Genomic DNA, 18,202 nt, shown 5'->3' with positions numbered 1-18,202 from the left:
ACTTCTACATACATATACCAGAGTACTGATAAATCTCTTAGGCTGCAATAGCACACATAGCCAAACCACGTTCAAATAATGTGCCCTATGTACTCGGACAAAACATATAGGGAATCCCACCCCAGCAGGGGAATCCCTCCGGCTAAAGATAGAGGACTTGTAAGTATGCCGACGGAGGCTGGAATACCGTGGTATCAAAAGGGCCCTCGATGCTGACCACTGAATATACATGCAAAAACGGGTAAACAGAGTTTAAACCACGCAGGGCTCTAGAAGAAAAAAAGATAGCTGCAGTTGCAAGCAGATATAAAACCACGGTCACTTCAAATAAATGAATAATATATGATAGTCTCTGCCAGCAAGTGGCTCACATAAAGAGCACTAGATAAAGTTGAGATAAAGAGACTCACGTATCTTGAAGTGTGTTACTCCGTGTGGGAAAATCCTCCATGCAGTCAGTATGCTGTATGATGAACCGCCAACCCCTCCAGCAGCGCAGCGTCGCGAGGGGCGGTCACCTGACCGGCGGTGATGACGTGAATGATCTCTGCAGTTCCTGCAGCCCAGCGTGCTACCACAATAGCAGCAGATAGGAACTCCTCCCTCAGGAGGCAAAAGGTGATGCACAGCCATCACAATGAAGACACAGGAGGAGCCTGAACTGGTGACTAGTTGAACTTTATTAAACGAGTGTAGTGCTGACGGATCTTCTTCTGACGCGTTTCAGCCCATGAGGCCTTTGGGCTGAAACGCGTCAGAAGAAGATCCGTCAGCACTACACTCGTTTAATAAAGTTCAACTAGTCACCAGTTCAGCCTCCTCCTGCGTCTTCATTGTGACGGCTGTGGACCACTGAATATAGAATAGATGTATTCGGAGCCGGCACGGCGCCACATGAGCCGCCGTCAGCTGGGTAATGACAGCGAGCGCACAGCAAAGTTACAGGTGCCGACGAGAGAGCATATGTAGGCTAGAGGCGAGATGGATCGGAGGCTCACACTCCATATGAGCGTTTGTGCAGAGTTGAAGCGACATTTGCTGTATTGCTGATATGCAGGTGCTGCGCTGATGCACGGCTACCCCATGATCAATGGTTTTCAACCTTTTTTGGTCCGGGAACCCCAGAATTCGATTTTGAAATTCTGTAGAAACCCCAACCCTCGCCACCCATCTCTCGGCCTAGTTTCGCCCCCATCTCTCACCCTCCGTCGCACCTGTCTCTCTCCCCACCCTCCAATCACCCCCGTCTCTCTCCCCCCTTACACTTTCTCGCGTGCGCGCACACACACTCTCCCACTTACACACACACACACCCCAACTCCCTCTCCTCCCCTCTGCGAGTGCCCGCCCTCTCAAATTCCTCTCTCTCCTTCTTGTCAGCGGTGCCGACAGGAGATGAAGTATAGCAGTGTCCAGGCGGTTGCTCTTGTTGCCGATGCCGGCTCACTGCGGTGGTCTGCTGCATCTCCCTCTCCCCCTCCACCCCCCCTCACTATTACCTGCCATGAGTGTGAGGGATTCCTGTCTGGGGGGCTCCCTCCGTCCGCCTCGCCCACCATACACACGGAGGCTAACACAACTTCAGAGTAGTGGAGACAACACATGAGGAAAGGGGACGTTTCTGACGGTCTAGGATGTTTGGCCACGACCAACAAAACCGCCAGGACATGTCGCCACAGGGCAGCTCGCCGCTGGACATTTTGCCGCACGCACCAGACCGCTCGCTCCGACAGGACTGGCCTGGCAAGTGCATGTTTAAATGCCTCGCGCGGGATATTTATAAATGGGGCATCGGCGCGTCTGGTCTACCTGCTCCGGCAAGTCAGGCAGTGTAGCAGTCCCGCGTGGGACATTTAAAAATGCACTCATCAGGCCTGGCTTGTCAGAGCAGGCGTTCCGGCGCGGCAGACCTGGCTTATCGGGTCAGGCTCGCGGCAAGCTGCCCTGCGGCGACATGGCACATTCAGAGTTTCTGATGCCATCACCACCCTATGAATTGTGACGCTTGGACTGTGAGCAGAACTAGAGGTGGCCACGCCTCCCCCCCCCCCCACCCCCCACTCCGAAAAAAGTTTCCTGCAGACCGCAGTGCAGTGAGTTGCACGCGCCGCGGACGCGTGCAACGGGGCCTTAGCCTAAATCGGAATATATATATATTGTATATATATACATATACATACACATACACATACAACAGACGACAGAGAAGCCCAATGCTACATCCAACATGACAGAAATACACAGTAAAATACTTATATATTCTCTTGAAATAGGGTCATTTAGTTTAACCCTTTGGCCAAAGCGTTGTAAGCTTGCGAGCCACGACAAGGCAGACACCCGTTCGCAAGTCCTAACACTACCAGATAAAATACTAATATACCTCTATTAGGATTAAAATTCTCAATTACCTCTATTAGGAGGGAGAAAGACCACAGTTGGTCTATATCCAGCAGAATGAGGCATTTGCAAACTAGGGAAGTGGAGAGGGGCAGATAGAGATATATATATATATTTTTTTTTTTTTCCCCTGGTATTCCTGTCAGAGTTTTGACCATACTCTGAAAACAATGCCAGCTGCGATAAATAAAACAAGCTGCATTTGTTACACCACAGGATCCTGAATTGACCTGAACCATTTACTACCCACAACTGCAAATACTGTGAATGCCACTCATTGTTCTTGGTCCATGTTGGCTACAGTGACAAAATGATCATTGCCAGCTCACTTTTCAGCTGCATTTCCACCTGGCTGGGAGCACGGTGTACAGGTGTTATAGGTTTAGCGGGTTACATTTAGGGATTTAAGCTTTAACGTACGATGACAGGCATTCTGAGAAGTGGTGGCTATAATCTGCACCCCCTTGAGAGCGTTAGCAGATTAATGCGCGCCCAGTCTATGAACAATGACCAAAGAGTCAGGACATAGCAGCAAAATCCACCCTACATTTCAGGATATCATTTTTACAAACATCTCCAGGATAAAACTTTTAGAAAGGGTTTCAAGATATTTTGCTTTCTTTGTAGCCATCACCTAGTTTAAACCGATTAAACAGAACAAAATGTATTATGTAAGAGAAAACACTCCTCGCTCAGCTAGTTAGTAGTTCAAGAATGTAGTGGTTGTGTAGTAATTGACAGTGCAAAAACAGGAATAGTAATGTGAAGCACCTAAAGAGGAAAGCACTGTGTGCTGCACTCTAACTGATTGTATAGTGCAGGTAGGATACAAATGTACTTCTAATAAATGGAGTATAAAATAAATGCCAACATAGAATATAGGTATAATATTGGCATATACAATGAAATAAAAATAATACATACAGTGGTAAATGTGACAAGATCCAGGAACTAAGGATAAAGTAGTGCTGTCCTATCTGGGTGCAGCAGTACTATACAAGGAAGGATGGGTACCTATCCTTGTTAAATGAGCTAGGTGATGGTAGATGGTAGTACCTAGTGTAATTGCAGCAGGCTAGAATTTACAGAAAACCCCGGGGTGACCTGAGTAACTCCCTTAAAGTATGTGTTCCCATTATTGGAATGCTAGCCTGCCATATAGTATGATGGCCTGAGTGTGTTACTGGGAAATGTCAATACACTGTGTGTATAGATATTTATATTATCTATGTGTCAGTCCGCCTAGTAATAAAAACTCTAAAAACATAGGACAAGGGGAGGGAGGTCCCTGGTAAGCTAGTCTTGGAATGATTAGGGAATATATGATGGTACAGTGGTACCTGATCTAGCTGCTGGTTGTCGCAGGCTAGAAATTATTAATGGACTCAGGGGTGAGTAGTAAATCCCCTTAAGTGGGTGTTCCCAGTTTGTGTATTACAGAGAGCTCTCAATAGACTGTGAGCCAGGTAAGTATATAGCATCAGATACCAGTTTGCCTGCAATAAGCCCAGGTAACATCATGGGAGGGGGAGGAGAGGTCCCTGGTAAGCTAGTCTTGTATAACCGCCTGCTAATGCAGTCCGTTCCATTAGCTCATTTACACTGCACTCACTTGGAATTAGTACCAACCGGAGCTGTAAGTGAAGTGCCCGTTAGTTCCTGGTTGCACACGTGGCTGTTGTGACGTCAGAACGGTGACCTTGATTAAACAGAACACCCTTCTATTACCCTTCCTTATAGACTGTAAGCTCCTTTGGTGCAGGGCCCTCCTTACCTACTGTTCCAATGCAATATTATTTAATCGTCTTCCAACCCTATTGTACTGCACTACGGAATATGTTGGCACGTTATACATAAATGATAATAATAATAACACGGTCTTTAGTTTCATTTTGGTCTCAGCACTGCATATGAGATAGATATATATATATATATATATATATATATATATATATATATATATATATACACACACACACACACACACACACACACACACAAACACACACACACACAAACACACACACACACACATCAGGGATAGCCAACTCCAGTCCTCAAGGGCCACCAACAGGTCAGGTTTTAAGGATATCCCTGCTTCAGCACAGGTGGCTCAATCAATGGCTCAGTCGTACTGAACCAGGGAGCGCCTGAAAACCTGACCTGTTGGTGGCCCTTGAGGCCTGGTATACATCTTTGCATCTACTTTGGGAGATCTCACTGCACAGGTAAAATAAATTATAAAATCAAAATAAGTAAATAAAGTTGTCCCCGAGCAGGCAGTAAACAGTGGCCTCCGAATGTTAAATAAATGTTATATTTGTTATAAAAAAAAGAATGTTATCTAACATTGAGTACAATGCAGATTATGTACCTGCAATATATGGTTAATCTACAATCCTTTGGAGGTAATTTTCTACTTTTAAAGTCCATGTATAAATACTATAATATTACTCTGGGTTATTTGAAGTATAGACACAACAGATTTATTTAAAGATTCTTTCATATGAAATTCTTGAGATACCCATACTTTTTTATCGAGTCCTGGCTCCCATCTAGGACTTCTGTACCTAGCTACCCCTATGAGGATCAGACAGGAAGTATTAATCCTCTCTGAAGCACCCCTCGTGTTTTCCTATGTGCCATGTGCCTCCTGACGAAGTACTTGGTACGAAACGCGTAGAGGTCACGACAGGTCATCCTGCGCGTGTATGCTGGTAAGCTGAGACGGAGCCTGCAGGAGACAGCAGCGGTTTTATCCATCTCCGCGGTGCCGAGATCCGGATCCTGTGCAGACACCGCGAGTCTGCTGACTGTCTCAGTGTGAGTGTCCGTTTCCCCTTGCCAGTGCCCAACCTTATGGCGGTTTCTATACAAATCTGTTGATAGGTTGTTATCATGTTTGTTTTTTCTTTCATGTTTTTACTGTATTTGTATACTGTGCAGCTTAGGGTTTAGTCACCATCAGGTGTTCTCCTTGGTAGTACTTAGCCGTCCAGCTGCACAGCTGTTCTGAGGTGGGGTTGGATCCCCTCAGTTTTTGTGTATTTTTAATAAATTACCTTCCACTAATCCCTGGTGCGCATTTGTGCATTTTTTATTATCGTGCCATACATAACATCACACATGCAAGATGACTGCCGAATCTCATTTTACATTTCATTTTGTTTAGCGTCAACAAAACATTTTTAGCACATTTTGCCATTGCTCTGCAGAGACAGCAGAGTTTGATGTAATGCTTTCTTTATCCTTAGCCTAAAATACAATACCAGTGAGCCCGGCAATAAAGTGAATGGTCTTAGGTTCTGACATCCCCAGCCAGCCTCTGCAAGTACTTATTGCCTGACCACCAATCAATCAGACGGATTGTGATTGGTGAGGACTTCTAGTGAACGTAGAAGACATAGCATCTCTGCAGGCAGCGAACGTGCGCAAATTCCCTTACAAGTAAAATACAAGTTGCCACAGTTAACATGTCCAGAAGAAGTGTTATTTATCCTGTAACCGACATAAAGGTTGGCGAATAAGTGACACTGCTGCTCTAAGTACATGTCTTGCGTTACAAAAATGGCTGCAGGATCATGTGACCGCATCCACTTCTCACGCAAGCTCTGCCTTTACACATTAAACTTGGAGATGCGCATGCAGGCGCCTGCCAAGTGAAAAACTCTAAAAAAAAAATGCAACCCGTGACCGACAGATCAAAGGATTCTGGAATGCAATCAATAAAAATAAAGATAAGCTAACACTTGAATTCCAAGACCAAAATGTAATGCAGATGACAAGATCTCCTAGGCGCAGAACTGATACGGCTTAGCGTGAAAACATCCCGTTCATTCTGCGGTGCTCTGGGAGACAGCGTTGAGACCTCAAACACCAAATACACTTTGCACAGGAATGCAAAGGGATTAGCAGCAGAGTAAAATTGGAGACTGTCTTTGTAAGGGAATCTGTGCAGCATTGAAATAATTCACCGTTTTCATAGATTTATAATCCAGTTCATGAGTTTTGCCATCAACTACTACGATTAAAAAAAAAAAAATGTACATAATTCAGAAGCCAGTTATCACTGAGGTCTGAGTTCACATTCATTTGTAAAGTCAATATACAATCAAAGTACAAAACAATGGGGTATCGTGTTGTGAGATGGTAGTGTTAGAGCTAAATACGCCTATTGTTCTCACCAAATCATCTCTCAGGTGTCAGCATCTTTCTGGACCTCTAACAAGCGTCCCTGAATTTTATTTCCCTCTCTGTACCCATATTTATTCTGTTATACTTATTACATGAAGATTTGTAAATGAAGACTTTAGAAAAATGACAAGTGATACTTTAAAAAAAAAAATATATATATATATATATATATATATATATATAATTCTATATCACGTTTTAAAGTGGTCTTGGAAAGCTTTGTACACACTGAGATGTTAAGGTTGCTTACATTTCCTCATCCTCTGTATGGTGAATGTCTTCCACCAATTTAAAAAGGTGCAATCCCACATAATTGGCCTGTTGAATTTCTTTGGGGCCTCTGATTGGGGAAATGTTAAATCAATAGTTTTCTTTCCCCTTATCCCACCCTGTCCTTATCAGAGAGCCAATAAAGATAAGGGAGGATAGAGCCGGAGCTGGCTGTACAAAATCTTACTGATCACTCAGTGACATCACACACAAGGGCGCAGCCAGAGGAAATCAAACCCCTCCCACATATAACTTTCCTAAAAAATTTTTTAAAAAAACCTATAGTTAGATATATATTAAAAAAAAGTATCAGTTACTCAATTACTCAGATGAGACCCCCCCTAAAAACATGTGGGTGGAATTAGTTCTCCTATGAGGGATTGCCCCTGTAAGTACCCCATCTTTTTGTTGGTCATCTGACTAGGATGTAGCATGAATAGGTTTGGATGCCTTTATAGAAAAACATAAAAAAATTATTTAAAATGCATACAACTTGTCTGACTTTAGTACATCTTATTCAGTTTCTCTCACACTGCTATTCACTGTTACTTCATAATGCAGCACAGTCATTACTATTCTGGAATGTTCTTGGGTTGGAGGGGAGAATGGAGGGGAGGACGTTCTTGGGATGGAGGGGAGGACGTTCTTGGGATGGAGGGGAGAACGTTCTTGGGATGGAGGGGAGAACGTTCTTGGGATGGAGGGGAGAACGTTCTTGGGATGGAGGGGAGAACGTTCTTGGGATGGAGGGGAGAACGTTCTTGAGATGGAGGGGAGAACGTTCTTGGGATGGAGGGGAGAACGTTCTTGGGATGGAGAGGAGAACGTTCTTGGGATGGAGGGGAGAACGTTCTTGGGATGGAGGGGAGAACGTTCTTGGGATGGAGGGGAGAACGTTCTTGAGATGGAGGGGAGAACGTTCTTGGGATGGAGGGGAGAACGTTCTTGGGATGGAGGGGAGAACGTTCTTGGGATGGAGGGGAGAACGTTCTTGGGATGGAGGGGAGAACGTTCTTGGGATAGAGGGGAGAACATTCTTGGGATGGAGGGGAGAACGTTCTTGGTAAAAAGGGGAGAATGTTCTTTACAATAAATATTTCATGGAACAAATAAATCTTACATACCTGATCACATCCCACATTCACCAGCTCCTGCAACATCTGCCTGTTCACTTCAACAGTAGCCGGACTTCCAGATTCATTAGCGAAGGGGAGCAAGGAGTATCTGATCTCTCTCAGTGCTTTCTGATATGGTGCGAACTTTGCTGTCTGACGTAGCTGTTGCTGCTGCCTTGCTGCATCTTTGCTGTGCAGAACCTTAGGTTCCAGTAAAGTTTCATTGCCAGGTCCAACATGTAACCCCTGAGCTGGATGTTTTGAGGGCTGCTTTAATCCCTCTCGAATATCCTGCAGTCTCTGCCTGCTGTTTCCAGAGTACGACGTTGCAGGGAAAGTCTTTGGCCTCATTGTTAATCCAGTTTACACTCGGCATACAGTGTTGCTATACTGCTATGCTTTAGAGCAAAGTATTCAGTTGTAGGTATCCATTGTGGTGACGCATGCTGCCTACGAAACCTTCACCTTCTGTAAAACCAGACGGGAGGATTTGTAGTTCCTGAACAGACCTCGCAATGTGGAGCTCTTCATTTTCAATCTGAAAGACAATATGTTTCCATATATTATTTCTAAATGTCATTCAGGTGCGTACCTAACTCGTACACTGTACAGGTGAAAACACGCAGGTGTGTGACAAATACATCACTATCAATGCTATTTGCAGCCTTTGCAAGCTGTTGGTCTATTTGACCGAGTAGCAGCATAAAGGTCTAAACATTTCAGGAATGCAGAGACACTGGAGAAAGGGATTCCAATGGTAGTGGAAGATTGAAAAGCAAAACATTTTAGTGCAATGTACATATTTGATTAAATTGGCTTATGGTTTATGTGCAACAGCAGAATTATCCAGTGCTTAAAGCTGCAGACCAAACAATATCCTACACGGTTTTTTTTGTGTGTTTGTTTTTTAATAAATCAGTTCTATACTATAAGAAAATAATTAGCAATTTTTTTTAACAACTCTGAATGACATTTTTAATGTATCCCCCTATAGCAGCCATTTACAAAGTTACATCCCCTGCCTCTTCTGAAACAGGCTCCGGCACACCGCTTTTTGAGCCCTGCCCTCTCTCTAGCAGTGCACCAATTGTATTTAGTGACTGCCTGGTCACATGATCTTTCCCACAGAACTTTGCATCTTTGGTCCTCTTCTGCTGCACTGACAGCCATTTAGTGAGCCCCAGAGCCAAATCTTAGCCGATCAGTCACAGGAGAACGGATCGATCGGCAACTTAGCCAATTACTTACCATTGTGTGGATTGTATTGCTGCACATATTAAAGGGAACAAAATTATAAAATAAATAATACGACAGCTTGGACTGCTGCTTGAAATCACACTCATAAAACGTGCAGCTAATGCAATCTTTTTGACTGATTCCAACAAACTGTAGCTGCTGTAAAGCTGTTAAAGGCTACAGTATGTCCAAAATAACTGATCCTATCATGCATGAAAATGTAACTTATTTGTGTCCAGTAAAAAAATTAACATTTTTATTTTACACTGATCCTAGGAAATTCTTATCTTTTCTGATCTTAATATATAAAATCGAAAGGTTGGTACTAGCTGCGGTGAATCTGATTGGTCTTCAGCCTCTGGCCAATCAGATTGGTGGCTCTAAGACGTCACCCGGCTCTATGACGTCTCCCAACTCTCTCTCTCTCCCTCTCCCTCCCCCGGCTCCCGGACGGAGGGGAAGCGCGGCCCTCCTGCCCCAGCGGGGTGACAGGCAGTGGGCAGGCAGCCTCCGGAAGGACCCCCTTCCTCCTGCAGCTGCCCCCGGTAAGATGGCGGCGCATAGCGGACAGGCAGGGGGTGGTATTCAGTCAGGAGAGAGGGGGGGGAGTCAGGAGAGAGGGTAGGGGAGAGAGTCAGGAGAGAGGGGGGGGAGAGAGGGAGTCACGAGAGAGGGGGGGGAGAGGGAGTCAGAAGAGAGGGGGGGGAGAGGGAGTCAGGAGAGAGGGGGGGGGTGAGAGAGGGAGTCAGGAGAGAGGGGGGGAGGGAGTCAGGAGAGAAGGGGGGGAGCCTGAACAGCTGTGAAGAGGGGGGGAAGGGAGTTGAGAGGGAGGATGGGGGAGGCAGAACATTACATGACGGGCAACGCCGGGTATATCAGCTAGTAATTAATATATGCCAATTTACAGCTATCTGGCTGATAATGGAATAATAATTAATATCCAAAATGAACAATAGAAAGAAGGCTGGCACTTTGCCTGTAACCAGGGTCAATAAACAATTGTATTAATAAAAACTTTTTCTATACGAGTTTCATTTTACCTATTAACCCACACTCCGTCAGCAAGGCATCGCACTGTGTCACAGCAGGTGTGCGCAAACTGGGGGGCACAAGATTTTTCACGGGGGGGGGCGCAGCGGTTTCAGGGGCTCCGCGCTCTTCCCCCCAAGGCATTTAAATTAATGTCGGGAGATCGCATGAGGCCTCTGCAACTTCACTTACCTTGTGTTCGGCCACGCGTCATCAAATGATGACGCGGGGTCACGTGACCCCACGGCGTCATATGACGCTGAGAGCCGGAGACAAGGTAAGGGAGCGGTGGGGGCGGGACGAGAGCAGGGATGGAAGCAGACAGGGGGGCGCAGCAGGGAAAGATTGCGTACCACGGGAAGCAAAATGGACAGGCGTACTCCAAAATGTGGGGTATATTCTCTGTTAATGTATATTTCCTCAAGGAGCTACAAAGATGGGAGTTAAAGGTTACGCTGCAATGACAGGTACCATTTCTCTTTCACAAATTGTTTTCATACAAGCGAGGGGATTTCACAATACTTAGGAGACATATTGATGTGAAAACAGTGTCCTTGTAGGGGCCTTTTAACCCCTTTGATATACATAATCTGGCTCCATAACTCTGTCCTCGTCTCTGCAACTTTAATACTCTGAGCTCCTAACTAGCCTATTACATTTTATGTACATTAGACGGCACACTTGAAGAGATCTGGGAGGTTTTTCAAGCTCTCTACCAGGGGTGGCCAACTCCAGTATTCAAGGGCCACCAACAGGCCAGGTTTTCAGGATATCCCTGCTTCAGCACAGGTGGTTCAGTCTTCGACCTAAGCCACTGATTGAGCCACCTGTGCCGAGGCAGGTATATCCTGAAAACCTGGCCTGTTGGTGGCCCTTGAGGACTGGAGTTTGCCACCCCTGCCCTATACATTATAATTCCATCTACAAACGCCAGGAAATGTTTGAGAACCGCAATGATAATTACGGAAATTCCATAGTTTTTCCATGTTTCTCCTTCTTGACTCAAAACCAGTCTTTTCTTAAATATTCAATAGGGTTTATATTAACCAATTCCATGTCTTCTGAAACAAAATGATGAATGAATAATTAAGAGTAATGAGTAATTAAGAGTCAGGGTATGTGAAAAAAAAATAAGTGAAACCCTGGTTTTATCAACTAAATTAAATGGGATAATTAGAATCAGGTTTTTAAATAATTAGGTAGATCTTCAGGTGTGGGTTTGGGGGGGCCCCACCTAATATATAGATCAGAAACTTTGAGAGTGGTCTTTGCCATACAGGGGTGTGGAAACACGTCATGCCACGATCAAAATAAATCTCCAAGGACCTCAGAAAAGTAGTTATTAATGCTCATCAGTCTAGAAAGTGTTACAAAACCATTCTAATGATTTGGGGACCCACCAATCCCCTGTCAGACAAATGAAAAAAGTTCAAGACCACAGTCACTCTACCCAGGAGTTGTCATCCTACCAAAATCTGTCCAATAACAAACCAGCAAATCATCCAGGAAGTCACAAAGAACCCCAGAGTAACATCCAAGGATCTGTAGGCCAGGCCACTCTCGCTTTGGCTAATGTGAGTGTTCATAACTCAACAGAACAATGGTGTTCATGGAAGTCTAACCAAGAGGAAACCACTGCTCTCTAAAAAGAACATTGCTGCCGTCGGAAGTTAGCCAAAGAGCACATAGAATATCCACAAGACTTCTGGAACAATGTTCTCTGGACAGACGAGTCAAAAAGGTAGCACTTTTTGGCATCAATGAGAAACTTGAAACTTTATGTTTGGCAAAAAAAACAAACACTGCGTTCGAACATAAAGACCTCACCCAAACCCTCAAGCATGGTGGTGGGAGTGTGATGGTTTGGGGCTACTTTGCTACCTGAGGACCTGGACAGCTTGCCATCATTGACACAACCATGAATTCTGGATTGTATCAGAAGATTCTAGAGGAGAATGTCAGGCCATTCGTCTGTGAGCTGAAGCAAAATAGGGTCATGCAGCAAGACAATGATCCTAAACATACAGGCAAATCGACCAAATAATGGTTGTAGAAGAAGAAATTCCGTATTTTAAAATGACCTTGTCAAAGTCCGGACCCAAACCCCATTGAAATGTTGTGGCAGGACCTGAAGCGAGCTGTCCGTGCAAGGAAGCCCTCAATGAGTTGAAGCAGTTCTGTAAGGAGGAATTGGCCAAAATTCTTCAAAACCGATGTGAGAGACGGATCAGCAGTTACGGGAAACGCTTAGTTGAAGTCATTGCTGCTCAAGGGGGCGCCACCAGGTACTGAATCTAACGGTTCACATACTTTTTCACACAAGGATATAGAATGTTGAATGATTTGTGGATAAATGTTGAACAAGTATCATGTTTTTGTGTCATTTGTTTGATCAGGTTATCTTTATCTATTATTAGGACTTAAATTAAGATCTAATAGCATTTTGGGATTGAAATATGTGAAAATCCTAAATGGTTCACAAACGTTTTCTCGCCCCTGTATATATGTGCAGCATATGTATGTAATTGTGAGTGCATATGTGTACACACATGCACATTTGCACTATTCCCTGATAACATTCTTTATATAGCTCACCAGACATTAAATAGTTATAGTGGTTTTTATATATTAATAAATATTTTCTCACGTTCATGGTCTTGTCCCACTCACGTCTCCTTAATGTCTAGGGGCCGTCTTTGCATTTCATAAGAGAATAGCCTTCTACAATATGTCTCTACTGTTCATTTTCACACCAGGGTACCTGCTTCTATCTCTCTTATTTTATGCCTTCAGTGAAAATAAACTATTCTAGATTATATGTTTAATGGTGTTAAATATATCTCTACATCTCTAGCTACATGAAATAGCCAGAACCGTTATAATGAAATGATGACTCTATCTTGTGCCTGAGCACTTAGCTACAATAGCCACAGTGATATGTCATGCCAGCTTTACCCGAGGAGGGGGCTTCTACATTTATGCATGGGATAAGTCAACATGGACCTATGGTCCATGAAATACTCCTCCAACTAAATATACAGTATACATAGGAGACTCTTGCACATCTTCTACCAATTACTTCCACGGTATCTCACAAGCTTGTCAAACAGTCACTGGAACAGGTTATGTCCACATCTGGCCATCAAGATGAAGTAAGTCAAATCACATTCTCCCCTATAGATCCTGCTGATAGAGGGCTTGCGGAGAAGGGCATCGCTCTAACCGTGGCCCTTCCTGATGGCCCCCAGCAGAAACAAGCAAGCGAGTAGCTCTTGTTCATCCCTGCAGTGCCAAAGTGATCAGCATCAAAGTACATAGCAATAGTCCATCTGAGAGGTTAATCCCATCGAGTCGCGCGCTCAGCCAATGCGATATACATCGGCGCGCTCAACCAATGCGATATACATCGGCACGCTCAACCAATGCGATATATATCCGCGCCCAGCCAATGCGATATATATCCGCACCCAGCCAATGCGATATATATCCGCACCCAGCCAATGCGATATATATCCGCACCCAGCCAATGCGATATATATCCGCGCCCAGCCAATGCGATATATATCCGCGCCCAGCCAATGCGATATATATCCGCGCCCAGCCAATGCGATATATATCCGCGCCCAGCCAATGCGATATATATTCGCGCCCAGCCAATGCGATATATATCCGCGCCCAGCCAATGCGATATATATCCGCGCCCAGCCAATGCGATATATATCCGCGCCCAGCCAATGCGATATATATCCACGCCCAGCCAATGCGATATATATCCGCGCCCAGCCAATGCGATATATATCCGCGCCCAGCCAATGCGATATATATCCGCGCCCAGCCAATGCGATATATATCCGCGCCCAGCCAATGCGATATATATCCGCGCCCAGCCAATGCGATATATATCCGCGCCCAGCCAATGCGATATATATCCGCGCCCAGCCAATGCGATATATATCCGCGCCCAGCCAATGCGATATATATCCGCGCCCAGCCAATGCGATATATATCCGCGCCCAGCCAATGCGATATATATCCGCGCCCAGCCAATGCGATATATATCCGCGCCCAGCCAATGCGATATATATCCGCGCCCAGCCAATGCGATATATATCCGCGCCCAGCCAATGCGATATATATCCGCGCCCAGCCAATGCGATATATATCCGCGCCCAGCCAATGCGATATATATCCGCGCCCAGCCAATGCGATATATATCCGCGCCCAGCCAATGCGATATATATCCGCGCCCAGCCAATGCGATATATATCCGCGCCCAGCCAATGCGATATATATCCGCGCCCAGCCAATGCGATATATATCCGCGCCCAGCCAATGCGATATATATCCGCGCCCAGCCAATGCGATATATATCCGCGCCCAGCCAATGCGATATATATCCGCGCCCAGCCAATGAGATATATATCCGCGCCCAGCCAATGCGATATATATCCGCGCCCAGCCAATGCGATATATATCCGCGCCCAGCCAATGCGATATATATCCGCGCCCAGCCAATGCGATATATATCCGCGCCCAGCCAATGCGATATATATCCGCGCCCAGCCAATGCGATATATATCCGCGCCCAGCCAATGCGATATATATCCGCGCCCAGCCAATGCGATATATATCCGCGCCCAGCCAATGCGATATATATCCGCGCCCAGCCAATGCGATACCACAAAAAAAAGGTAAAGGAGTATCACCAACTTTTCATTTAAAAACTTAAACTTCTTGTTTTATAGAAAATAATATCTGTTCTAAAATGTATCCCTCAATTTTTATTTTTGACATAAATACACCATCAAACAATAATGAACTCTGTCGCCATTTTTAAAAAGACATTTGCTGCCACACAATACGGCTCAGTACCACTATTTTTTTTTCACAACAACTTATCTACGTGTTTTAGCTGAATGGTTTCCTCTGCAGCGGAAGTACAAAACCAGCATATTATAGGTCTCACTGGGACTACAGGGTTCTCTGCTCAAACGCCCAAAGAAAGTCAACGAAAAAGCAGTTCCTGAATTCTGTGGCCTTGTTGAAATGAATCCCAACAGACATTAACCCCAATAAAATCCATGCAATGCAAGTGTATTGCAGGCTCTGATTAAGATTAAAGGGTCGATCACTACTTTTCTCTCCATATAAACCCTTACTACATTCATATCAAAGTAAACACACATACAACAACATCATACAGCCACAAACCATCACGTGTCGTTACTTTGCCACATTTATTTCAGGCCCAGTAACATCTTCCTGATAAACAAGGCGACCGACAATTCAGAGGAGTTAAAGGGATGTGCACTGTTGACAAATTTGTTTTAGACACCAGTCCCAACAAGACCCAGAGTGGGAGAGAATAATCTGCCCGGCGGTACATTACCTTGGCTCATCTCCGAGGCCTGATCGTGCCTTCCAGGTAATCTCATAGTAGTGTGTAATCGAGAGAAACCTCTCTTTAAAATCACGGTCTAGAGAAGCAAACCAAAAGAAGGATGGCTCCTTTCTCTTTGCGAAGTTGCTGAAAGTTCTGCCGCCGCCTCCTTCTGCCGCCTCCTTTTTCCTCTTGGCGTAAACTCCTCAGTCACAGAGGCACATTCCAAGCTGGGGAGAATGTACAGTCTGATCAGAGCTCGTGTACAGTCAAACCCACATGTGCCTCTCATGCAAAAGGAATGATCTGGGCCCAACCAAAAAAAAAATCAGTGGGTTATTGTTATTATGGGATTTGACATAGTGCCAGCCATGTACGCAGAGTGTTACCGTATAAACACACAAACTACAGATAAAATACTAGGACATGTAAACACACAGAGATGGATATCGCTGTCACTAAGGGCTTAACCCTGTCAGGGCCAGTGGCCTCAAATGCCTTGCAAGCAGCACAATTGTTCAATAGTGGACATGCACGTGTTGTGTTTTGATATGCGTGGGATCTATCCTTGCAAATAAATCTACAGCACAAAGTAAGATTTGGGAGCCTATGTAACCAAGTTGTTTGTTTTTTTAAAGTGTGCGACAAAATGTTAGTGTTAAGATTCAAACGTTCATAAAAATGTGCATCTTGTATGAAGACTTCATAAATATGATGCAGAATTTGCTGTTTGAAATTATTTTTTATGCATTGGGTTATGTGAAATAAATGAATACTATTTAAAGTAAAACAGCATTAGGGGTATTATATTTTTATTTCTAAAGTGTATTGGTAGATATCAATTGTTAGTGTTATATTACTTATAATAAATACCCTTAATGTGAAAATAAGCGATATAAAACATCCATGCTGCGTAAAATAAATTTTTGTGTTGATGGATATCAACGTCATTCTGCGCTAACACTATTAAGTCCTTTTAGGGTTTACACCTAGTTTAACTTGGCAGACAATTTGGATTTTATGGCACACAGAAATATATTTTTTTAGTATACCCCATTAACATTGCACGCCAAGCACAGTCCATTCCTGTGCGCCAAAACAACCGAGAAATAAATTGAGAACATAGGCACACAAAAGCGCAATTCAAATAGAATTTGACACGCTTCAATTTTGTGGGGGAAAAGGTCATTTATGACATTTAGGACATAGATTTATCACACAATCTCTTATTTTCTCTCGTCAGGAGTTGAGTTACCAACAATTTACAAAAATTCAGTAGGACCATATGCCGATGCCCTTCGACCCTTGATACTCAAAGTACTAAGATATGGAGGCGTTCGGTTGTCATTAAGTATCATCTCTCTGGAGCGCCTTAAAGCCAATGTGATCTCTGATCTGCAATGTTATCAGGCATTCAATTTCCCTATACTGTACATTACCAAGGTTTGCAGACAGCATCTACAACGTCTGCATTTCTTATTAATTGGACATTTAGGAGTTGGGTTATTATCAGGCGGTTTAATCTATAGGGGGCATCAATCTACTCATGCACATAGGCACCCTTTTGTGCTAAATGGTCCCTGGCAAAGCTGACCCAAAAGTAACCCAACTCTATGAGTGCCGAAAAAAAGTTTAAGTGTGTGAAAGGGTTATTACAATTCTTGCAAGAATAAAATAACCTAATGTTATTACAATGCAACAGTCTGCGCCGCATGCTGCATGGGTATTTTTACAAGTCCCAACAACAACAAAAAGCAAAACTCCTTTAACTAGGGGGACACCCCCTCATATAATAAACAGACCGACTCACACACACAGGGGTCCTGCAGCAACCCAGCGACCTTCTCTACACTCTCCCTTCCCATGTGCTGCAACACGCTGTCAGTGCCCCCGGGGACACAGCGCAGCCACCAGCAGACAACGTGTCATTAACACGTCCCGCGGGTCACACCGCATGTGTGTGCACGGACTGCTCGTGTCTGGCAGTTTACCCCTCGGGTGGGATCGGGTCCCGCTTCGTGTAGTCGGGAGTTGCTGACGGGGTCCGGCCCTGGAGCCCTCCCGGGTGTCTCTATTCTCTCTGCTCCCCCTGCCCCCCGAAGTTCCAACTCGTCACAATCGATAGAACGCGGCGGGACCCACTTGGACGTTCGCCGCATTGTTTGCATTCCAATGCGGTCACGTGGCTCCGACGGCCTGCGTCACCCGATGGCCGGTCTGGGAGTTGGAGGAGGGTTGGGAGGGGGGCGGGGCTTGCGATTCCGAGAAGGGGGAGGTTCCCCCCTCTTACCGGCCTCTAAGCTGGTTAACCCCCTCCGTGCCAGAGGAGCCATGTAAAGCGTGGCATGGCCACCATTTGTTACGGTCCTTCTCCGAAAAGTAATGCAAACGCTAGCTCTAATGTAAAAGCGAATGTATGAATAATCACAACGTTGGTGCTTTGTAGTTATAATTCTTGAGCTCATTTATGAAGAAAAAAAAAACCCATTCATATTCTCTCAATAAAATGTGTAATAAAAAAAATCAAACTTTGGGGTGGAAAAAACCCAGCTAACAAATGTGAGAATCTGAGCTCAGAGAG

General features: G+C 44.7%; 1 protein-coding gene across 3 annotated transcripts in view; it reads right to left on the bottom strand.

Annotated features, from left to right (window-relative positions):
• The window catches only part of LATS2 (large tumor suppressor kinase 2), a 63,993-nt gene extending 46,150 nt beyond the window's left edge, over positions 1-17,843 (bottom strand). The window contains exons 1-3 of one of the 3 annotated variants that reach the window (XM_075592278.1): positions 17,764-17,843; positions 15,631-15,851; positions 7,986-8,514 (exon numbers count right to left, since the gene is read on the bottom strand). In XM_075592278.1, the coding sequence (XP_075448393.1) occupies positions 7,986-8,327 (342 nt within the window). In that variant the 5' untranslated portion in view covers positions 8,328-8,514; positions 15,631-15,851; positions 17,764-17,843. Of the gene's footprint in view, positions 1-7,985; positions 8,515-15,630; positions 15,852-17,431 lie in introns of all 3 variants that reach the window. The other 2 variants (XM_075592276.1, XM_075592277.1) reach the window with 2 other exon arrangements.
• Positions 17,844-18,202: the final 359 nt, after the last annotated feature.

Source organism: Ascaphus truei, chromosome 3 (assembly GCF_040206685.1).
Source record: "Ascaphus truei isolate aAscTru1 chromosome 3, aAscTru1.hap1, whole genome shotgun sequence".
NCBI classification, from domain to species: Eukaryota; Metazoa; Chordata; class Amphibia; order Anura; family Ascaphidae; genus Ascaphus; species Ascaphus truei.
Note: the sequence above shows the minus strand (reverse complement) of the source record. Positions and strands in the feature narration are given on the sequence as shown.